Here is a 24557-nt window from a genome sequence, read left to right on the forward strand (position 1 = left end):
GAGGTACACCGCACTATACCTGCAGATATTAGGATCTAGTCCTCTTTGCCATAGGGGTTTAACTTAACCATCCCATCCCTACCTTCTTCATCTCTAAAATGGCATGTGGGGTTGTCATGAAGACTAAAAATGCACTTTATCATTTAAGTGGGCTCATGACAGTCCTGTTCAAACTCTCCAGTGGCTTCCCAGAGCCCAAGACCAAGCTCTTGCAATGGCCCACAAGGTCCTAATCATCTGTTACCTCTTCTTGCTCCCTCCATTAACTCTCCAGCCTCCTGGAATATTCTCCCTTGCTCAGTGTGCTCTTGCCACACTGGCCTCCTCATTACTCCTCAAATGCACCAGGCAGACTCCGGACTCATGACCTTTGCAACATGTAGTTCCATTTGTCTAGAACCCTTTACAACCCAGAGGACCTATGACTCATTCTCTCTCCTCCTTGAGGTCTTTCCTCAAATATCTTCCTTCCAGAGAGACCTTCCCAGCCCACCATTGTAAAACTTGCAGCACTGCCCGCTGCTTCATTTTTCTCCATGACGATCACTACCACCTAACACGTGTTTAATTTACTTTCTTCTCATCGCTTCTCGGCCTTTTGGCTAAGATCAAGTGTAATTTACTTTCTTCACTACATGATTCTTTAGGTAATCTCCACAAAGAATTTTGGGGTCTGTTTTCTTCTCTGCTCTGTCCCCATCACAGTATAGGCACTCTGGAACCATCTCATGAACGAAGAATACTAGCATTGCTCTTCTCAACCAATGTGACACATGGGAGCACTTGTGAGCTCAGTTGGTGCTCTTGATTTATAATAATTACTACCCTCTTTACCATAGAGATGGACAAAGCAAAGCCAAATGACCTACCTAAGGCCACACAGCTATTAGCTGGTGCAGCTAAAACATGAACACATCCTTTTTTTTTTTTTTTGGTCTGATGTTCTTTTTTCCTTGACCTTTATTCAATATTTATGAGTACAGATCATAAAGCATTTTTTTGGTATAGACTGTGAAGAGCCTCATATGGCATGAACACCATAAAGACAGACTTCTAATATGTTTCCTTTCCCAAGGGTCTCACATCTTTATTGTGGGACATAAATATAACTGTGACGGGGCCCTCAAACATGTCAGGGGGAGATGAATTGCAGCAAGTGTGTCTTTGCGGTGGAGGAGGCAGCCCACGATGCATAGATTATCTGGTCTCCATCAGCATCTAATGCTGCTCTGAGTGTGCTCGGAATCTGCTAAGACATGTCACCTCCACATTTGGGGAAAGAATGACAGCTCATTCGTCAGTGGCCTAGAGATTCTGCCTGCAGATGCTACAGTCCAAATGTATGGCTAGAACAAAAGCTATCAAGACTCATTAGTATTATAGACAATGGTGTGTTCAATGCTTTGACATTCGAATAGGCACATGGATGGTTTCTGCCAGCTATTTTGTAGGAATTATGCTTGCACTTGCAAAACATGCTTTGTTTATCTGCTATTTAAAGTGAAGATCTAAAGATTCACGACAGATTCCACGCTGACTTCCTTTTGCTGAGGAACTGCCCCAAATGAGGTAAAACGAACAGGTAGGGCTGGCAGGTGACTCACACGAACTTTCTTGGAAGAGGTGTCGATGCTGTTTGAGTTCGTGATGCCTTTAATTTTGCAAAGGATGATGGTGAGATCTTGATTTCTAGTGATATTTTCGAAACTGCAATTTAATTGCTTATTTTCCCCATGGAAGAGGGTGATTTCAATGTCTGTCTTGGAGATGTTGAAGTCATCATTTTCTTTCTGTGAAGAACAAAGAGGAGATGGAGAAATCAGGGTGCATGAGGGAACCCACAGACACAAGCACACCTTGCCAGTCGTGAGGGGGAGGGCACATCCCACCCAAGATAAGTGAGAAACATACTTGAATTTTCACTTCCAATTCTGTGTCCCCCTCGGGTTCGACCCGACACCCTGTGAACCTGGGGTCCTCAAGATACTGCAAGCTTCCACAGTCCAAGTAGGTCTCCTGGACTCTCAACTTCACGGTGACGTTGGCCCGCACTTTTGAACCCTTGAAGCTGGGGGCTAAAAACCAGCAGGAAGTCGCCATACAATATTCGGAGACCTGATGGAGGAGAAAGAAGCATTTTAACAACTTTATCATGGAGTCCCACCTCTGGGATTTAGGAACGAGGTGACCCAGGCAACTGAATTTGTGCTTCCAATTTCTCATCTACAAAATGGGGACAGTGATACCACCTCACAGGGCTGAATTAACCCAAAATCCAATTAAATGAGATGAGGACCTGTTAAACTAAGTGGGGGTTAAATTAAAGGAGATTACATGTGCAAACATGCTTAGAATAGTGCCTGGCACACAGTAGGCACTCAACAAATGCTAGCGTCTATCACTGTGGGAATTATTAGTGATAATGAAAGCAGCCAGGAGATTATGCAATGGAAAAAGGGTGAAGAGGAAGAAGTAGGCTGGAGAAAGAGGAAGACTTTGCACCAACGGGTCAGTATGCCCTGCAAGCCCTCAAGGTGGATTGGGCAATGTGGGCAGGGAGGGGACCGTCCTCCGGCAAGGCTGTGTATAGCACTGGCTGCGTCCCTCCTTGTGGAGGAATCTTCCTCGGTGCTTAGCAGAAATCACTGGCCACAAGGAGGAAAAGGCTCTGTAGGTCTAACAAGAAGTAGGGGAAAACAAAAAGCAAAAGGAACAACGTGACCCCCCGTGAAAATGCAGAGTGTGAAGACTGGAAACAATGCAGAAAATGTGGCCCACTTTATAAGTTTATTTATAAAAAACATAAATACTGTCATTTTTAGGAGTGCAGAGAGATGGGCAGAGAAAGCTGCTAGAAAAGAGATTGATCAAGGTTTTAAAGAAGAGCAATAATATGGGGTGCCTGCGTGGTTCAGTTGATTGAGCATCCAACTCTTGATTTTGGCTCAGGTCATGATTTCTTGGGTCATGGGCTTGAGCCCCATGTCAGGCTCTGTGCTGACAGCACGAAGCCTGCTTGGGATTCTCTCTCCCTCTCTGCCCTTCCCCCAGCTCGCACTCTCTCTTTCTCTCTCTCTCTCTTAAAATAAATAACTAAACATTAAAAAAAATAATAATAAGGAAGAGCAATTAGGGCCACCTGGCTGGCTCAGTCCATGAATTTTGTGACTCCTGATCTAGGGGTTGTGAGTTTGACCCCTGTTAGGTGTCAAGATGACTTAAAAATAAAATCTTAAAAAAAGAGGGCAATAAAACTTGTGGAAAAAAATTTGCTAGGTGACAAGTTTTCCTGTTTTGTATTTACTTTCTACTACTGCAGTAGAAAAGAGAGGGTAGGACGAGGCCATAGGTGGGAAAATCTGACGCAAAGGCTGATATTTGGACAAAGGAAACCTTCCCCTCGAAGCCCTCTCGGAACTCCAGCCCTGGATCTGCTGTTTGCATTTCTGGCAATATTATGAAACAAAAAATGGTGACTGTCCACATCGTGGAAACATGGCCCGGAATCAGATGTGAGGCAAGGCCTTGGTGCTGGCTCTGGGTATGTCAGGTGCGGCTGCGCATGTGACAGGGATGTAAGGCGGACTCGGGAAGGCCCTCTCTACCTAGGCCCAAGCAGGGCCAGGTCTGTGGCCCTGGGCAGACCTGCCAACTGTGGCAGGACACAGTGTGCTGCCTTCACGTGTCTCACTGAGGAAGGAGAGAGAGGGGAAGAGAGAGTGGGGAGGGTATCTGCAAAGTAAGTTAGAAGTACGTTCAGAGCCCCTGACCTATATCTGAAATCCTTCACTCTGTGTGATGAGGCCCATGTGTGACGTGTGTCCATGTAAGAACTGGACATGGGTCCGTGTGGGGAAACGCAAGGTCAGAGGAGGCGAGGTCGGAAGGGACGGGACCAAATCAGACGATGGCAGGAGCAGAGGTATTAGACAAGATTTCTGGGACTCCCATAGGGCACAGCTTTCCCGGTGGGAACACCGCCACCATGTCTGCACAAAACTGCTATTCTTCTAGATGGCTCACCTCCACCACTCACAAGGCATGTTGGGATACAGTCCTAAACATGGTCTCATTACAGCACCTCCCTGCAAAGCCCACGTGGAGGAAATGGAAGGCCCTGACTAACCTCCTTCCTCTCTCCTCTGTGCCACAACTGGAAATACTCAACCACACAGAAAGGGTCTTATTACTTCCATTATACACTTGATCTTAGCCAAAAGGCAGAGAAGCGATTATTATTACTTCCATTATAGCCCGGCTGGTGAATACCATCCAACAAGTAAAAGCTTATAATATCACAAAGGCACGGAAATAAAAGATACTCCCCAATAGATGTTAGTGTGATGAAAACAAAATCATCCTTGAAAATCACTATTATTACAAGGTAGCTGAAGACTTACATTTATGTTTCCTTTTAACTCATGTGAAATGATTAAGTTGTCAATTACGTCAAAATTCCTGCCCAGGATGGTTATATTTTGACCACCACTGCAAAGAAAAAAGCAATGATAGAAGTTTCACAGTAAACATCCAGGCATTTGTCGTTTGGGAACAAATCTATCATTTTATTCACACTTATTATTAAACTCAGTTATGTTTCGAGCCAAGTAATACATTTTAATTTCAAATGCAGGATGATTATAGACATCTTTTAATGATACTGACCACAAATGCATAATTTTAAAGATACCTAAATATAAAAATTCAGGGCAGATCTTGTTCTAATTCTAGGAAAATGCCCAAATTCTTTAGAATTTTGAGTCTTATTATGTTGCCACATATAATCAGATCATCAGCTGTACCTTGAAAAGGTTTCACTAAACAGAATTTTGTTTGATTGCTGTTTAATCTATATTAAGATCCTTCAATCTAACAATTTTCAAAATCGAACTCCCAACCTACCGATTATACTTTCTTTAGGGAGATAGGGAACATTTTGGACAAGGTAAAATTATAAATGACATTAAAACTATCAATTCCCATTTGGTAGACCATATAAATAACAGCTACATTTCCTCTCTCCAAAACCAAGCCAAATGATTTCACATATTCTCAGCACATAATCGCATATAAGCAAAGTGGTCATTAGATGGGAAATAAACAGCTGTCCACAGCTCTGGCCGCCCTCACCCCCATTCATGTAGGTCATTCCAGGGGCTGGAAGCCTGGGAATGTCGGCTCTACTCGCCAGCCGGGCCCAGGATGACAAGGCCAGGAGGTGGGCATGGGCAGGCCAATTTGTGTAGGGCAGAAGGAAGACATTAAACCCTGAACCTTCCAGTCCCAAGGGGGAAGGGTCGACTGGCCTCCTGTCAGCCTGTCGTCGTTACTAGAAAACGGAGCCAAGCGTGCCTGCCAATGGCCAGAGTGCAGAGCCACATTCTTGCCCAGGCATAACTCAGAGACACAGGCACGGAATATCACAGGTGGCTAGACATTAAGAAGCCTAATAGAATCACTATCTTGTGGATCTGAAGCTAATGCAATGTTGTATGTTGACTATACTTCTATTAAAAAAATAATAAAGAAGCGTCTGATTTGATGGCAAAGCAGAACACTGCTGGTTTAGAGCACAGCACCGTGGGCCCAGGCAAGTTGTTTGAATGTTCTATGCTCGGTTTCCTCATCTGCTAAAGGGGCTATTCCTTTGCTGAGGATTAACTGAGCTAACAGACATAACACACAAGGCGTGTGGGGAGTGTCCCATCCGTCCTCGCTTTTACTGATAGGAAGGATCTAGACCCAGAGCAGGGGGTGCGATGCTAGAAGCTTGGTTTGGAAATTTCCATTTTTCTCATGCCACGGTCAAAGATACAACTGTTGAAGTCCTAACCCCCTAGTTCCTCGGAATGGGGCTGTGTTTGGAGATAGGTTCTTTCAATAGGTAATTAAGATGAAATGAGATCACTGAGGTGGGCCTTTTCCAATCATCTGACTGGTGACCTTATAAAAAGAGATTAGGACACAGTCACAGAGGGAAGACCATGTGAAGATACACGTATCCACAAGCCAGGAAAATAGGCCTTGGAAGAAACCAACCCTGACATCTACTCTGACTTACTCTTAAGTAAAAATACTGTACTAGCAGTGTTTTTCTCCTGTCTTTTCTTTCTTGAAAACAACAACAAAGGTTCATCTGTAGTTTCATCTCAACAGTACTTCGAAAATTAGCTTCATGCTGTGTTAGTGAAATATCTTATTATGACACTATCTTCAGGGTTATATTCTAAATCTGAATGTGAATTTAAAACTCAACTAGGCAGGGGACTGTCTTTATTTTTATTTTTTATTTTTAATATATAGGAGTCATCTGGAAGAGTTTATTTTGGAATGTCAATCTCTCTCTTAGGGAGTATCTTTGAAATGTAGATACTGCTTTTCATTTAGATAGCTCCCGACAGTTCCTCAAATTATTCAAAACAGCGTACTCAAAAGGTTGTAACACGAACGATGTAAGAGAGAAGCTTAGTGTCACGGGCAGGAGTGAGCTATAGTATGTTTGTGTCAGAAACATAGGCTTAGAGTAGATCCTGCCATTCAAAGACCATTTTAGAAGGCAAAAGGTCCTTCGACCTGAGGAGGAGCCAGAGTGTGAGCAAACATTGCAGCTGTGAGCTTCCTGGCAGCCACAGCTCAGAGCAAAGGGGATGTGCGCCCAGCATTCACGGTGACAACGGGAGGTAACCTGCTGGTCAGGTATATGTTTGGTTTCTAGGAATAAATCCTAAGGGAAATTCTGTGAGAGGAATTTAGATAGGACTATTTCTATATTTGTGTAAAACCCATGGTTTTATGCATAGGACTCTTTTTAACACGAGAGAAAAAATAGAAATCTAGAAAGCACCTGATCCAGGTGATAGCAGGATAGATGAGGGAACAGTGAGGCAGAGCGATATACGACAAGGGTCCCACGGACGTACAGCTCCCGCCATCGAACTGGATACACACGTCCTTCATTTCTTTTCGGCTTGATGGCAGAGAGAATTTCATATGGGTGTCATTTAGCACATGGCTAACCTGTATCCTAGAAAGGGGCAGAAAAGCAACTCTTAAATGATATAGACACGCGACGGCATATGAATTGTACTTGAACTACAACAGTTCACAAACTGTCAGAACAGCTGTAGGTAAGTGCGGGTTCAGCAGGGGCCACTTACCACTGTGGGGACCCTCTGGGGCAGGGTTCCTCTTTCTTTCTGCATTTGTGTGTTTTTATTTGCAAATTTCCCTTATAAGTGGGGAAACCATTTCCCTTAAGAAGTCCTATTGGTGGAACATGGACTGTATAGGACGTTATATTAAGGGTTTCCTGTTAACGGTGCTGAGTTTAGAATGGCACTGTCGTTATCTGTTAGAGGTAGGTAGGTATGTGTCAAGGGATACGGTGTTAAAACCTCCAGCCACCATGCTTCCCTCCCCTCCAAAATTGAAACCAGATTGGTAAGAGGTTGGTAAGTTTGGAGGCTGGGGGAGGGGTAAAGAGAGGTTCACTGCACTCTTGTCTCCTGGGTATGCTGGGAAATTTCCACAATGAAAAGCTTAAGAAAAAAGTTCCAGTTAAACCAGGCAGAGATGAGGATTCTACCATTCCAAGAACAGAGTGCCCATGACCAAAGTCCATGCCCAGAGCCCAGGGGATCTCAGGGTCAATCAGCCTCCCAAGGAGGTGCAGACAAGAAATTAGCTGGGACTATCCTGGGTGCTCCCGGCATCCATGGGGCATGCCCTCGACGCCCCTCAGGAGTCAAAGCAGAGCCTTCTCCAACATTCCCTCTCTAACCTGCACTTCTCTTAGTACATCATGTCTACGGTCACACTCTAAAGCAAAAGATCACTAAGACTGGGTTGTGCTGAATAATTCTCAGCATAAGTATGCTACACGTGAATCTATGTTACTACTTAAAGAAGATGTGCATGATTATTAAGGTTAACACACTTCTCCTTTAAGGAGTAAAAACAGATCCTAACATAAGGCAGATTCAAGAAGCATCTGAGTCAGTGTGCATTTACACTATGTTAGATTTACATCCTAAGCTTTATATTCAGAGCAAAGCTCTAGGAAATTCATCGTAAAATGGCTAATCATTAAAATTCAAACTTGTTTATTAATTTTGGAAGGAGAGAGGTGGAAATGTGGGTATTCCACTATTATTCTTGTATTTTCCCCTTCAGAATAATTAGGCATTTGAAAAATACCATATTAAAGGAGCGTGGGATTATGGCATGAACTCAGATGTAGGATTAACTGGGTATTATGTTTACTGCTTGTGAACCTGGGTTCGCCACTCTGATGTGGTTACTGAAATGCTACATGCAGAAAGGTCTCTGAGTCATTTAATTTAATAACTGCAGTATCTCAAGACACATTCGGAATTGAAATGAGAGCATAAAGAGTCAAAAATAGGGTAATGCTCTGAAAACCGACTTATTTGCCAGGGAAGGTGATTGCCTTTTAGCGAACACACAGGTGTCTAACTTCACAGATTTCGACACAAAATGAAAGATTTTCGCAGGAAGGTATTTAGCCAAAATGCCTATGTTGCATAGTTACAGCCGCTAATGTGCACTTGATAATTCTGGTAAACAGCAAAACAGAGTGTTTACCAATGAACAGCTTTCTCCGTCAAGATGACAGACATCCTAAATTTACTGTTAGGAGAAGAAGGGGATGGCAGATATAGGCAGCAAATGAATTAAAACCGAAAACTCAGTAAATAAGTGTGGCAGATTAAAACTTCAAATCAACCCACACTTATAAAAGCTAACCAGCAGAAAACTCAAATGATCTGTTGCGGTATTATCATTACATCTCTTCTGGGGGTAACATTTGCACAAGGATTTCAGTGACATATGGAAAATTTTTGGTCTCTTTCCAAGTTTCACTGAAAAGGTAAGTTAGGGGAGAAGAAGTCATAGAAATAATGATGGTCAAATGGTACACTGACTAGATATCTGTGTTGGGGTGTTTGGTTTGTTTTTTTTTAACTACTGAAAATATGTTCCATGTAGGTATCAGTTGAGCCTAAAACCAATCCAATAAAGAGAAAGTTACAAAGAATAAAAACAACTTTGGGTAATACATTGGAAGAGCTGTCATATTTTTCCATCAGACGCGTAAGTATGCAACTATTTTTCTACGTGGATCAGCTTCAAGATGATGTCTGTTCCTCAGAATACTGGATTTTGCTAATGGAAATGAATCAAGACTTCAAAGAGGCAACATCCTGAAATTAGCAGGTTCTGAGGCTACTGGGGCTTAGAGGGGACAGATTTCTCACAATTAACTTCCAATGTGGTGTTTAAATTATTCTACATATTAAAATTATGTTCTATCAAATATGTAGAAGAACTGCCCACTTTGGCACACGGAAATCCTTTGAAAAGAGTATAATCACAATGATATTCTTTTGGCCTAAGTTATAGCTTTTTACTACATCATCAAGGATAAATTACTATTATTTTAACTCACACATCCTTATCACAAGTACTGGTTCCTTTCAGGATCATTGTAATGTTGGATGCCTGGGTAAAGTTTGTTCCCGTGACGATCACGTTACTTTTCCCTAAAGTCGATATTTTCCGTGGCTCGATGGACTTAATGTGGAAGACCTGTTGGAAATAAAGATTAACACACAAGATCAAAGCTAAGAAATGGCATTGTTCCAAAAAATCTGTTTTCGCCTTGCAGTTTGAAGAAATCACTGGGAAATTACGACATTTTGCAAACACAAGCAGACAGTGTTTAATGAAATCAATGAATTCAAGGAAGAGTGCTGAAGATTCATGTCTCTCAACATGCGACAGCATGAGGTCAAACCAATTAGTCTTTGTCTCACAAGACAGTTGAAAATACAGTTGAAGAGTCTGACATTCTGTCTGAAGAGTGAGATCTCACTGGCGTCTCAAAAATGCTCACTGCCTTCCAGCCTCTGGAGGCTCACAAAAAAACAAAATGAAGAAAAAGACAAGGAGTCCACTGATGATAGGCCAACAAGAGTTATCATTAAGCTCGAAGAAATGTCATTCTGGATAAATTTAATTCCCAAGAAAGCAGTGTCTATTTTTTGTTTGTTTTTTCCAGTTAGGCTACCTGAATCAAGGGGTTTACTGCAGGGAAAACCTCCAGAGATCATCCTGTTCAGTCACCTAATGCCAAGAAGCTGGATGCCAAACCAGTGTGGTCAACAGTTCCTTCTCCGCGGTACCCATTACAAACTTTATCAGGCCTTTCTTTATCAAGAAAATTTTCCTTGTGATAACCTGCTGGCTGAGGCCCTGTATCATGTAGGCTTCTGCACCTTACTTCTTTATTTGCAAGGCCTAATCAAATTCCCCTTAAAAGGGGGGGAGGGGCTTTATTTGATGGCAGGAATCACTTTCCCTTTCAAAGACAAGACATTCCTGATTCCTTTCACTTTTCTTCTAGAGATGTTACCATCTCTCATTTTGATCATTCTGTTGTTCTCTGTGTAGACCACTCCCAGTATGTCTGTATTCTTCTATAATATGGTGACGAAAACAGGACAGAAAATTCAGGCTCTGGGCAATATAAAATAAAGCAGATCTTTAGCACGAGTGCATTTCATACTCACACTCTTGACATTTGAAAACAACTCCTAGGTCCAGAGACACATAATCATGTGAAATCTGGCTAAGCCACAGATGCCAAATGTATCCCCGTAGAGGATAAAATCTAGCAGGAAGCCACTTATGGCACTGGGAGTGAATCAGTTGTGCCCAACACCTGTCTACCGCCTGCTTCTTGAAGCAATCTAATATTCTCTGCTCCTTTATATGTGTAAGGCTCATCACGATGGGCCTGCCGGGCTCTTCGGGCTGCCCATTCTGCTGTGGGAGATGTTTTATTCTGCTCCTCGGCAAACACAGGTGCTATATGGTAGACCGGTCACCATCACTCATTATCACTATGGATCAGTTCTGCAGATTGAGGTAAATTCATCGCTCATGTCATCACAGCAATGATGTAATGTGACAGAGAATTGATTTCAGTGGCAGAATTTATTTTAATCACTTAGTAGAGGACTTTAGCCCCATATTTATAGAATCATGAAGGTTCTGAAAGGGTCACTTTAATTATTCTGTTATACTTGACTGCCTTTTATGGGGGAAATTATCTGCAGGAGTGGTACTTGGAATGGGGGGATTAGCAAAGACTTCAAGATAAATCCCTTGTAAATGTCAAGTGTGTGCTGTATAGTAAAAGGCTTACTCTTGGCTCTGACATGGTGACAGCTAAGTGAACAAGTATTTATTGAGCACGTACAGGGTCCCTAGAACAGTGATGGGGGTTGTGGGGGGACACATGATCTACGTGTGTAGTAGATCAGGAGTCGGCAAATTACTGGGTTTGCCTGTAGCGGGCCAAATCCAGTCCATCGCCTGCCTTCGTGGGGCCCATGAAAAAAATGTCAAAAAAGTAATAATGTTCCATGACGTGGAAGAATACATGGATTCCTATGTTAGAGTCCACAAAGAAAGGGTTTTTTGGAACACAGCCACACCTGTTCATTTATGGACCGCCTGCGGCTGCTTCGCACCACAGGGGCTGAACATTCGTGGCTGAGACCACGGGGCTCCCAAAGCCTAAAGCATTCACCGTCTGGCTCTTTGTAGAAAAAAATGTGCCAATCCCTGCACAGTACAAGTCCACCGCCTCCTCAAGGAGGCAAGAGAGACTGTGTTTTGTTTCGTTTTATGGAAATCCCAACAAAGACTCACACACACCTGAATTAGCCGTGAGTCCCATGTTTCCTTCTGTACAGCCCTTCCGAATTCTTGTGTTTACACTGTGATACCTGCTCCAGAAAGATGTTCCAACACCCCCAAGTTAGTGCTACTTCTCCACTCTCAGGAGAGGATAGAGAGCCTTATAACTCATGTAAAAAAATACTTCCAGGGGGTTATACTTTGTCCCTTAAACGGTTCTGTAAACACCATCAGAAGACCCACCATGTTGCCTTATTAACTTTTTATTTCTCCCTGAGTAGAGACAGCCCTGCTACTTCAAAAGGATTTTATTTTTAAACCTTATTGTTTAGAGAAGTTTCCAGTGGCTGTCTAGGATGAAATCCAGCCTCTGTCTATCTCTTGAAAGCAGATGCTTCTAGTCTCTTTGCAAAGAGGGTCAGATTAGTTGTCCTTTGTTTGCTTGAGAACCTCTCTTAATGTTAACAAGTGAGTTAAAGAGCCACCAAGAGGACCTCATCAAATAAACTATGCAGATATCCAAGGGAAATGTTGTATGGCTGCAACAATTCTTAGAAATATAACATTTTCTATTTTTACTAATAAAGGTTTTTAAAAAATCCTATACAGACAGAAGGCAAAGAATGATCACCCGACAAAAGTTTCACACACTTATTTTAGATCTATTTTAAATTGTAATCAAGAGTTAATTTCACAGCCTGGTGAGAAGCAGTGGGCCTGGGAGCTGACAAAGGGTTAATTTAAAAACATACTCTAGTTTGATACAAAAAGACGCTTTCTTAAAGCCTCACAGCGAGATCCTGACCTCCTCTTAGGTCCAAGGATTTGCGTGTGTCAAATCAAAATACCATTGACAGTAACCTTCGCAACCTGTGTTATCCAGCAATTAGCCTCAGAATAGTCTACTTCCTGTCAGTTACATTTTAAAGACATAAGAGTTATTTCTAAATGGCTGTCCAATTTTAAATTATTCAGTAAGATACTATGAACTCTGGCTGTTCATGAGTTTAGATCACTCCCTATGTTGTATATGAAAGCACACTAGAAACTGGTTTATTTGATGATTACAGAATACCCAATTGTTTCTATTTTTTAAAACAAAGTCATTATAAGATATTGGAAATAGCACAGCCGCTAAGAAATATCTTTCTGAAAAGGTCTAAGAGGATTACTTCTGACAGTAAGAGTACTTTTTTTGTGAAGTGTGACGTCAACACAATTCAAATTACCATGACATTAATGGAGAAAATACTGTCTGTGATTGAAAAGAATATTGGAAAGAGGTACATTAGGAAGGCTCAGTTTATTAAGACCAAATTGTACTCTATTAATTTGTTTAAAAAAAATCTGAACATAGCAAAGCTCTCTGTAGGCCTGGACATGAACCAACACTCAGTAAAACATCTCTCAGAGTTTCGCTGGTGAAATTAGTTCAAACAGGACTGGATAAAAAGTCCCATGGATTCAAAACCAGCTGGAAATCTGAAACCAAAGGACATTAGAGAGATGAAAGGTAGCACAACTAATTAAAGGAAAGTGTCCTGTAGGGCCCTATAGGGGTGCATATTTAGTTCAGAATTATTTAACATCTTTATTAATGACTGAGAAGGATGGAAGTAATGTATTCATGAAATGTTTAAATTGAAAAGAGCAGTGACCTGCAGCGGAGATGAGAAAAGTATAAAAGGAGGTGAGATATAGAAAGAAAATACAATGCCACCAAAGAAAAATTACAGCACTAGATAGAACAACATGGTCCTCCATCTGCTCTGCCTAGCCCCCAGGCGAAGGCTCCTTCATGAGGTCCCCAGTACAGGCCCCAGGAAACTTGGGATGTAACCACCAGTTGGTCCCAGGAAGGACCAAGAGTCAGAATGGCATCTGAGATGGCCCTTGTGAAGGTCCTGTGCTGAGAGATCAAGGCTCACTTCTCTGGCCCGGGGACTCTGAGATGAGGCTGACATGGCCCCAGGAAGGGCTGCCAAGGCCACTCCATAAAGGCGTTGCTCTTGGCCACTCAACCTTTTGAGTGTGACAACACGAAACTGGCCTGGGTGACCGGGACTCCAAGACCAGGGTGGGCAGCCCTTTCCACAGAGACCTCTGACTGTAAATTACACCTAGTCACCTCAGTTCACTCCTCTTCTGAGTTTTCCTTCAGCATGCAGTTCCTCCTGCTCCACGTTCCTATGGGCCTCAGTTTCCCATCTTGAGCCTCCTCTGCTCTCCCGGGCCTGGAGAAGATACCAGCCTGGCCTGGGTCTCAATTCTCCACTCTGACCACACCCTGACCTCCCCTCCCCACTGTAGGCTTTGATGCTAACACACTGCCTTCACCACCTGCGCCGGGGCTGGGGCTCTCACCCCGCCCGTGTCTGCACCACTAACGCCAAGCCAATGTTAGTTTTCTCCCCTCCAGACTGACCTTTTTCATCAATACTAATCATGTAATACTTGCTTATATTCGATTGAGGTCATACAATGGCATGGTTAAAACTGGGGGCTCTGGGTCACAGACTGCCTGGGTTCAAATCTCTTGCCTATTATTTACTGCCTACTTACCCTCTGCAAGCCAACATTTCTTCATCTATAAAACGGGGAAAAAATAGGTCTGTTGTGAGGCTTACATAAACAGATACTCTGAGCTCAGGATATAGCATCAGCTCAACAAATATGGGTCCCCACTATTCAATTTAGTGTGTTCTGGAATTCCTTCTTACATCATCTTCTGTTGTACACACTCAACTGCTTCATGAAAATGAATTTTACTTCCTCCAAAATATTAGAAGTTCTACAGCATAAGCTCCATGAGGACACACACTGTGACCACCTGTCTAACACATAGTTGGTGCTCGATAAGCACATTTTATTAAAAAAAACTCTTTATGTTTTATTTATTTTTGAGAGAGAGAGAGAGAGAGAGACAGAGCTTGAACAAGGGAGGGACAGAGAGAGAGGGAGATACACAATCCAAAGCAGGCTCCAGGCCCTGAGCTGTCAGCATGGAGCCCGACATGGGGCTTGAACCCATGAACCATGAGATCATGACGTGAGCCGAAGTTAGGCACTTAACTGACTGAGCCATGCAGGGGCCCCTCAATAAACACATTTTAAATGCACGGGTACATGAATAATTGAAAGTGAATCCCACAGCATCTAGCACATGCTACGCCCAGAGAAGCTACTCAACAAAGTCTATCTTAAACTTAATTTCACTTTTAGAGGCAAGGTCTCTGAAAGAGTCCATGTGGATTGCCTGTGAGAAATTAAAATGCACAGAGGTGGTGCGAGGAAGAAAAATAAAGAACCACATGAACATAAGTCCCCAGAGCATAAGGCAGGGCTTCCTAGGGTGTATTTCCACCCTAGAGAGATAAGCACACTGTGAGGAATAGCAAATATTACAGCCACACCATATCATCGATCTTCACAACCTTTGAGAACAGGAAACAGAGACCAGCCACCTCTTCTCTCAGCAGGTGGAGGCTCCAGATATTAGACTGTTAAAGAAAAGGAAGGAAAAGAGGTGAGCGCCCGGCGACTAGGCCAGCAATCTGAGAGAGGCCAGGCCTTCAGAGCAGAAAATACTTCTTATCCAAAGGGCAAGCACAGGGTTTTGAGTTCATTTCCCTCTTTTGGTGGTGCCTTTCCTCAATGCAGCCCCTCTTGATAAATGACAGCTCATACGTATAGGGCGGGTGAAGACTGGGGATACGGCTGCAGAACTGTGAGGGCAGCGGGCCCAGACTGCGAATGCACCAGGAACCCATGGCCTAAGTTCTGTGTCCTTGGATGAACAAATGCATACATTAAAAGACAAATGTCTTGAGTAGGGTCCTATGGCTGCTGAAGAGCAAAACCAAAACTGGGCCTGGCATGGGAGACCCCAGAGAGGCAGGCCATGGGGTCATTTAGGCCTAGTGTCCCCCAGGTTCCTGCATCCTTCTGTTCCAGGTCATTCAATTACTTGGGGTCTCCTATACTAGCTGTCCTGGAGTTGTCTGACGGCCCACCATGCTTTTGCCGCTGCTGGCCCCTCTGCTTAGAATACCCACTTCTCTGTCTCTCTGTGTCTCATCCCTCAACAGTTGGCTAAAATACCATCTCTGTCTATCAATCCATCTATCAATCAAAGCCCTAACCAACCACACTGATTAAGTGCTTTTAGCTGCCAGGCACTGGGCTTAAATAAACAGGACTGACTAAGACAAGTCCGCAGGCACAGAGGCTCTGTGGGTTTGTGTACTTTCTGGTACTTCTTTCTGGTATTTTTTTTGCTTACATTCTTACTTGTGTACTTATGTATAAGATTCTTGAGACTGACAGCAACACATGGTTTGATTCATCTGTTTCCTCCTCATGGCAGACCCATGAAGCTCAATTGAATGGCGTCTACTGGGTGCTCAATACACACCTGTCGGAAGAGCCAACCCCAGCTCAGCATCGTGAAGCCTAAGGTTGTGTCTGCACCATTCCCATCTGCTGTCTCCGGTGCCTGGCCAACGGGAAGCGCTCGATACACAGGTGATGTGGGGAGATGCATTGAGGGAAAGCTCCCAGTGGCTTCTCTGCCAGGAAAAGTGTTCAGCACTTCATTCGAAGCCAACACAAGACCCCGACTGGAAATGCAGATTTACACCTCCACATGTAATGAAAGACAGCGGTATATGTCAGAGCCTGAGACCCCTCCTGTGACCAATACTGCTCCGTTCCCTATGAACCAAAATCGAGAAGATTCTGATCTAAGCCAATTACTAAAAACAGTCCAGGATCAACAAAATACCTTTCTCCAAAGTAAGAAGGGTCATTCACACAGCAGCAGTAAAGACAGGCTTGGGCTCTTGGTTATTTTCAGCCAGTTCTTTTAACCCCACGGTGTCAAAGGTCAAAAGGAAAGGGAGACACAATGCAGAAAACCAGGATGCAGTGACTTTTTTTTTTTTTTTTTAACATGAAAGCAATTTTAAAAGTCATTGCCTGGACCACCACTCAGCAATAAAAAGGAACACACTCTTGATCCATAAAAGAACTTGGATGAATTTCTAGAGAATTATGTTGAGTTAAAAAGGCCAATTCCAAAAGGGCACATCTGGATGATTCCATTTAAATAGACTCTTTGAAATGATACAATTACAGAAATGGAAAATAGATTAGTAGATGGCAGGGATCAGAAATGGGGAGTGGGAGAGAGGAGGAAAGGGGGTGTGGTGATAGAACTGTTCTGTCCCTTGACTGTTGTCAGTGTCAAGGTCCTGGTTGTGATATTGTGTTATGGGTTTTGCAAGATGTTATTATTGGGGGAGATGTCCATAAAAGATATGGAAGGTCTCTCTGTGTTATTTTCTTATAAGTACATGTGAATCTGCAATTACCTCAAAATAAAAAGTTTAACTGTTTCCCAAAGTTTTTTCTTAGAAAAGTTGGAAGATTCACACTTTCCATTTCAAAACTTATTACAATGCTACAGTAATCAAAACAGTGTGACATGGGTGTAAAGACAGACCTACAGACTACTGGAACAGAACAGATAGCCCAGAAGGAAATCATTGCATATCTGGCCAAATGGTTTTTGATAAGGGAGTCAAGGCCATTAAATAGGAAAAGGACAATCTTTTCAACAAATGGTGTTGGGAGAACTAGATTTCCACACGGGAAACAATAAAGTTGGACCCTTACTTATGTCATATATAAAAATTAACTCAAAATGGATCAAACACCTAAATGTAAGAATTAAAACTATGTAAGTCTTGGGGCACCTGGGTGGCTCAGTTGGTTGATTGTCCAACTCTGGGTTTTGACTCAGCTTGTGATCTCACGGTTGGTGGGATCAAGCCCCACATTGGACTCTGTGCTGGGCATGGAGTCAGCTTAAGATTCTCTCTCCCTCTCCCTCTGCCCCTCCTCTTCTCTCTCTCAAAATAAACCAACATTGAAAAAAACTCTATAAAATTCTTAGAAGAAAATATGGGAGAAAAACCTTTAGATAATGGATTTGGCAATGATTTCTTAGATAAGACACCCAAAGCACAGATTTTAAAAAAAGAGAGCGATAAACTGGACTTCATCAAAAGTAAGAACTTCTATGCATCAAAAGATACTATCAACAGAGTGAAAAGGCAATGTATGCAATGGTAAAAAATTTTTGCAATCATGTATCTGATAAGATGTTGATATCCAGAATATATAAAGAACTCTTATGACTTAATAACAACAAAAATCAAACAACCTGACTACAAAATAGGCAAAGGACCTGAATGAATAGACACTTCTCCAAAGAAGATACACAGATGGCCAATAAGCACATTATAGGATGCTCAATATCACCAATTTTTAGGGAAATGAAATAAAAACCACAGTGAAATACCACCCTATATCCACTTGCAATGGCTACCATCAAAACAAAAACAACAGTAATGCAAAAATCACAGAATCTGGCAGGATGTGGAGAAATGAGAATGCTTGCACACTGTTGGTAGGAATCTAAAATGGCAGACTACTATGAAAAACTGCATGGCATTTCTCCAAAATTAAAAATAGAATTACTCTATGATTCAGCAACTCCCCTTTTGGATATATACCCAAAAGAATTGAGAACAGTCCTCAAGAGATATTTGCACACCTATGTTTATAGCAACATTATTTACAATAGCCAAAGGGTAGACCAACCCAGGTGTCCACCCACAGATGAATGCATAAACAAAATGTAGTATATACATACAGTGGAATATTTTTCAGCATTAAAAATAAGGAAATTCTCAGGGAGCCTGGGTGGCTCAGTCGGTTGAGTGTCTGGCTTCAGCTCAGGCCATGATCTCACGGTTCATGGGTTCGAGCCCCACATCGGGCTCTGTGCTGACAGCTAGCTCAGAGCCTGGAGCCTGTCTTCAGATTCTGTCTCCCTCTCTCTCTGGCCCTCCCCTGCTCACACTGTCTCTCTCTCTCTCTCAAAAATAAATAAAACATTAAAAAAATTAAAAAGAAAAAGAATTTCTGACCCATGCTATAATATGGATGAACCTGGAGGACACTGTTAAATGAGATAAGTCAATCACAAAAAGACAAATCCTGTATTATTCTACTTATATGAATGTAATATAGTGTAATCAAATTCATAGAGAGGAAGTAGAATGGTGGTTGCCAGGGGCTGGGGGTAGGGGAAGAGAAAATGGGAAGTTATTTTATAATGGGTATGAGGTTTCAGTTTTGCAAGATGAAATGTTCTGGGGATGGACGGTACTGATGGCTGCACGAGGGTGTGAAGGTACTTAACACTACTGAGCCGTACACTTAAAAGTGGCAAAGATGATAAACTGTGTTAGGTGTGCTTTACTAAAATTGAAAAAACGAACAACTGAAATGACAACAGATAAATTTTTTAAAAAGCCACTGCCTCCTTGATCCAAATACCTATCACTGTGCCTTCATTTTATAAGCCAATGGGGAGAGAAGTGAAGCCCACCACTTAATAAAATCTCAAAGACTTTTCAAATCTGGAGATATTGGCACACCAAGCCCTTCTAATGCCTTTAATTAACTTTATAATCCATCCTGATTCACATTCCCTCTGCCTATTAGTTATTCACCTAAAGTTACTATCAACTTTTCAGTAGTGACGAAAATTGGGCTACTTATCTATATTGGCACTTGACCTTAAATAACAGCAAATGGATACATCAAAGCCATAGATTAGTCATGAAATAGAAAACCCAGCCTATTTTTTTTTTAGAAAAAGAAATGTTGTTTTTAATTTGTCTACTCCTCCTAGACCTCCTGATTAATAAAAGTGAGAACTTACCCTTTCTAGTTTGTCACCACATAGCACATGCTCAATTAACTTCTGTCAACTCGCTGAAGCCGGCCACTCTAAGCATGGCCACTACTTTTTGCCCAGAAACATTTACATTGTCATATCCTTTCTTTTCAAACATGTCTGTTGGTGGAACTTGGTGATTTACTATGATGAAAATAAGACGAATTTCCAAGGAAGCTGCATGGAAAATATCTTTCCATGAAAAAAATTTGGGGGGTAATGGGGAGTGAGGTATGTGTATGGATGGATGTATGGAAAGTGGATGATATATATATATATATATATATATATGACATGTATATATCATATGGAAACAACTCTTTGTTTTGGCACTATTAGCTCTGGGTTAGATCATCTCTGTAAAGACAGGCAATCTGAATGAGGATCGTTTGTATACTTTGCACAGACTCCCCTCACGCCACATACCCCCCAGGAATGCAACCGTAATATGTGGCTGGAATCGAAATCCCCTCAGTGCTATGTGCTATATGCTTCCTTCTAACTCCTTCCGAGTGAGCTGCAAAGTCACCTTTAAAATTTCACTCCTCCTGGAACAATATCATTTTTCATAATTACAGAATTTTAATTTCTTTTATGTGAGTGTGCAGTCTTTGATGTATTGAGCCAATTAAGTGAAACTTGGTTAAAAATCAAAAGTATAAGAGGGAATTTTTGTACAAAGTCAAGCAGGGATTTTTTACAAGGAACCCAAAGTAGTGGGAGCTGTTTTTGTCATCTACAGGGGATTTTTTCCATGATCAGCACAAAACCGGGGTCTGACCTGCAAGCCTGCGGTGCCGCTATGACTCCTGTTGCCGGTGAATCTTCCTCCTCCCGCAGTCCTGGACGGTGCCTGCTTCTCAAGAGCACCTTGACAGTGTTCCTGAAATGAAGAATATCCCTTCAACATCCACACAGATGGGAAATACAGAGTTTGAAACAAACACGAAAGACGGACTGGGATCGGGAGGTCACAAACTCTTATTTCTGGTTAAATCTTGTAATACCCAAAATGGCTCTTTACCTGGTTTGTCTTGTAATCAGACGGGTCACAAGCTGTGAAGGGGTGAATACACTTCCTCTCACTTTTACACCAAGCACAGCCAGTTCCAATACACACTGGGCACCTGGTAACACGGAAAACCAACTTAATTCCTACATTTTAAGGAAAAGGTTCATATCCTAGCATTTCCCTCTGTGATGCAGTGTGCAAGCATTTAAAAGAAGAAAGAAAGAAAAGATCCCTGGACAGAGTGTGATGGACCCAGGGGAGGGAGGACAGTCCTCTGAGGCTGGGCTAGAGCACCCACTTTGTGCCCTGCTCTGGGCAGCCCTCAGGGCTGATGGACTGGCCTGATGCCTTTGGGGGACAGGGGTTGCCATGGAAACCTGAAGCCAGGGTCACCTGCTGTGCTGGTAGATAACAGGAACCCACTGGCTCTGTTTTTGAATCCAGTTCTGCTATTTGTCTGCCCTCAGGTAAGTTTCCCTCTGGAGACTCACTTTCCCGTCTCCCCACCCCCTCCCCAGCCCTCACCCGCACTCACTGGAGCAGTAACCAACACCCCCAACTGCCTGGGGGGTGTGAGACCAAAAGTATCACCTGGCAAGTAGAGGAAATGGGGTGCCAGTGTTTGCTTTTAACCACATTACGGAAGAACTGTGTCTACTAATCAAATAACCTCTCATGTGAAGGTAATAGCAGAGGACTTGAAAAGCATGTGGTAGGAAAATCAGAATTGAAGGAACAGTAGAAACAGGCTCTGAGGCTGGTCTGGAAACACGGCCCTGGGAGGCCAGGTGAAGACTCAGCCTGGGACAGTGCGAGACCCAAGGTAGCGAGAGGGTACACCATTCATATCTTATAGATTCTCCAAGAAATGTCAAAACATCCGGAGACTCTGACCTATAGAAAGTGCAGACTCACTGCGCGTTTATCTAAGTGAGCTAGAAGCAGCCTTGTGATTTGCATCCCCGTCGCTGGCCCTCAGGTGTGAGTACTGTACTGAGTACTGTACTAAGGGAAGCAGGTACTCAAGGAAAGAACACACACACTCTCTGGGGAGCTGTGGGTCTGAGGTCTGGTTCTTAATTACCTAATTGTGGGCCCCCGGGCAAGTCACTTCCTTCCGCCTGGCCTCTACACTGGGGCTGGGGCACCTGCTTTTTGTTTCACCTCTCTTTGAACTATAAAATTCTTTGTTAACTCGCCCCCTCTCTTCCTATTTTCACAGACTTCTGAAGCTTTCTGTGTCAAGTTTGCTTGCTCCTATCTTCATTCAACTTGTTTGTTAGAAACAACTGAACCCAGTCCCTCTTTCAGATACCCCAGGGTGAAGACGAGGTCCAGAGGCCCCTGTTTGGGTAGCTGTAGAGTGGCCCACCAATCCAGGTTCGAGTCTGAATTCACTTCCCCCACAGCAACGGTGATTCCCAGGCCAAGAGAAACATTCAATACCCACGCAGTTGGTCAATCAAACCACTGAATGAGCTATAGAGTCACTAATAATACGGCTTCCCGTTGTTTCCATGGGAACCTCCATCCCACCTTTTCACTCAAAAATCATGTGTCTGAGAAACACATTTCCTCCCTGTCTTGTCTCTGCCTGAGAAGCAAGGTGTGAGGCGTGGCCCTAACTCAGGGGAGGTACACAGCCCAACAGGGCAAAAGGTGGTACAGAAAAGTGGGGGAACGGAGCTAACATGTTCTTTTTCTTTCTTAACTGTTTTATTTCTTTTTGAGAGAGAGTGTGTGAGTGGGGAAGGGGCAGAGAGAGAAGGAGACAGAGGATCCAAAGTGGGCTTTGCGCTGACAGCAGCGAGCCCGATGTGGGGCTTGAACTCACGAACTGCGAGTCTGACACTCAACTGACTGAACCACCCAGGTACTCCTAATTTGTTCTTTTGATGAAAAGAGTGCTCATCTTGCCCTTCTCCTTGATGATTTCCCATTCTCATGCTCACACCCTCTCCCCTGACTCAAATTCCCAAAGCCATTTGGCTCAGGGGAGAGCATAGCACCTCCTTCTGCCGTCAGGGCGCCCGTCGGTCTGGGGAAAACGTGTTTTCCCTGTCGGGAGCAACGCTGAAGCACAGCTGTTTGCTCCTTCGCTGCTCCACCTTACTTATTAGGGCTCGAACGCGCTGGCTTATTAGCTCTGGGGCCCTCCTATCTCCCATCAGGCCATGCTCCAAAAGGCACTTTAGTAAGTTCTACTCCACAAAAGAGTTCTTTAGGAAACGGAGGCGTAAAGCATATAAATAAATTAAAACCAATGAGAGAATATTTAAATTTCAAATAAAATCTTACTCTCTTAATGATGAGCAGTTGGTAAAGTTGAATCTTTTTGATAAATGCCAAGAACCGAAGGAGAACGTCACGTTGACAACTAAAACATCTGGAGCAAAGGGGAAAAAAAATGTCAATTATGGTGGAATCCCGCTATTGTCAAGCAAAGCTGTAAAAGCAAAAAAATAAATATTTTTGCCTCCTTTGCATAGAGGGTGGGGGGGCACCAGCTGTTTGCTAACATTTCAATCAGTATGTGGTTCCTTCCCGTGGGCCATTCACATCAGGCAGCCGAAGCACACAGCACAAGCCTCCAAACAGACCAGGGCCCACCTCGAGTTCCAAGCCTCCCACGGATAATCACTAGAAAAAAGCCATTTTACAGCCCATTTACATCTCATACTCTCCCCGGGATCACTATCTCAGCTTGTAATTGGCCACAGCGTAAGAATAAAACAAGCCACCAAGCAAGAACTGCCTAGAACATGATAACCAGAATGTTAGAGAGCAAATCCTGCTCCTTCAGCAAAATCCACACTACCAATCTTTGCCTAACAAACTCGAAGTGTGGTTCCCATGGGCTGGGGTCCATGATCCGCTTGGAGTCAATGGTCACCAGATCTACCATTCAAGTTGTCTTACTTGCTTTTGAAAGCTTACTCATTGGCTAGATCACCCTCAAAAGAATAAAGAGACAAGGAAGATAAACACCGTGCTGAATCAATGGTAGAGAACGGTCCTACTTCCTGTAACTTACATGTTCTATCCAACGTGAGTCGCAAACCCAGCTGTGTATCGAAGTCACTTGAGAAATTGATGGAAATAGAGTCCAGAGCCACACTTCTAGAGATCCTGACGTAACACATGTGGGGAGCATCTGGGACTCTGTGGCTGGCAATGTTCCCCACAAAACGGTCGCAGATACCATGTTTGGGTGCCGCAGCCTGGAGCGGGAGTTCTCAAACCCTCCTGCACCCGGGCACCGTGCTCAGTGAGGTTTTCACTGCCCTCCCTTTTGGTACAATATCATCTTCCTTTGATTAGTTAATGGAGACTGTGGAAGATGCTTTCAAAATGAAGGCTTTACTTGATAAAATAAAAAGTTGGCCTAAGTTTGTTGGCATCCTTACTTCTTTTACTGAAATTTTATTCGTGTGTGATTCCCAAAGTCTGAGAAGATACTTCTCTACGGCAGTAAAATTCATTGTGAGAGCCAGGATGCCACATCGAATTCCACTCACATGAAGTGATTATATGTGAAGTGTGATAACCCTCTGTTGTAAAGACAAGGAGGTTTGGAGGGCTGGCGTGACCTCTCAGCGAGAGCATTTGCACAGCCACTTGTAAATGTTAGGAGAATGGACATATGGACAGTAAGCACTGAGAAACTCCCAGTGACAATGCATTCCAGTGGAATCTCCAATGTTTGGTGATGAACACCAGGAAAAGCTGTAATATCCTCCGTGTCAGCTATGCGTGCACAAAACACTACTGGGAAATATCACCAGGAAACTAATATATTTGATCTCTGCTCTGGTAGCATTTACAGTTATTCAGGAAGACATATAAATGAATTACGTGGAAAAATGCCAACAATGATAGGACAGTCTAGGAAACATCTTATGAGAGTGGTCTGAGTTCCAGGCAGCACCTGGGTACCAAGATGGCGGGTAACTGTGGGGGCCCCATGGGGTGCCAGAAATACCCTGGACTGTTATGAAGGAGGTGACT

General features: G+C 43.1%; 1 protein-coding gene across 1 annotated transcript in view; it reads right to left on the reverse strand.

Annotated features, from left to right (window-relative positions):
* PLXNC1 (plexin C1) overlaps nucleotides 1-24557 on the reverse strand; it is a gene marked incomplete at its 5' end in the record, with an annotated part of 144424 nt that overhangs the window by 52656 nt on the left and 67211 nt on the right. Inside the window, 8 exons of the mRNA XM_029955443.1 lie at nucleotides 1605-1790; nucleotides 1912-2115; nucleotides 4401-4488; nucleotides 6845-7024; nucleotides 9470-9609; nucleotides 20319-20420; nucleotides 20562-20664; nucleotides 22848-22935. Of these exons, the coding sequence (XP_029811303.1) occupies nucleotides 1605-1790; nucleotides 1912-2115; nucleotides 4401-4488; nucleotides 6845-7024; nucleotides 9470-9609; nucleotides 20319-20420; nucleotides 20562-20664; nucleotides 22848-22935 (1091 nt within the window). The remainder of the gene's footprint in view (nucleotides 1-1604; nucleotides 1791-1911; nucleotides 2116-4400; nucleotides 4489-6844; nucleotides 7025-9469; nucleotides 9610-20318; nucleotides 20421-20561; nucleotides 20665-22847; nucleotides 22936-24557) is intronic.

This window comes from Suricata suricatta, chromosome 10 (genome assembly GCF_006229205.1).
Source record: "Suricata suricatta isolate VVHF042 chromosome 10, meerkat_22Aug2017_6uvM2_HiC, whole genome shotgun sequence".
Classification (NCBI taxonomy): Eukaryota; Metazoa; Chordata; class Mammalia; order Carnivora; family Herpestidae; genus Suricata; species Suricata suricatta.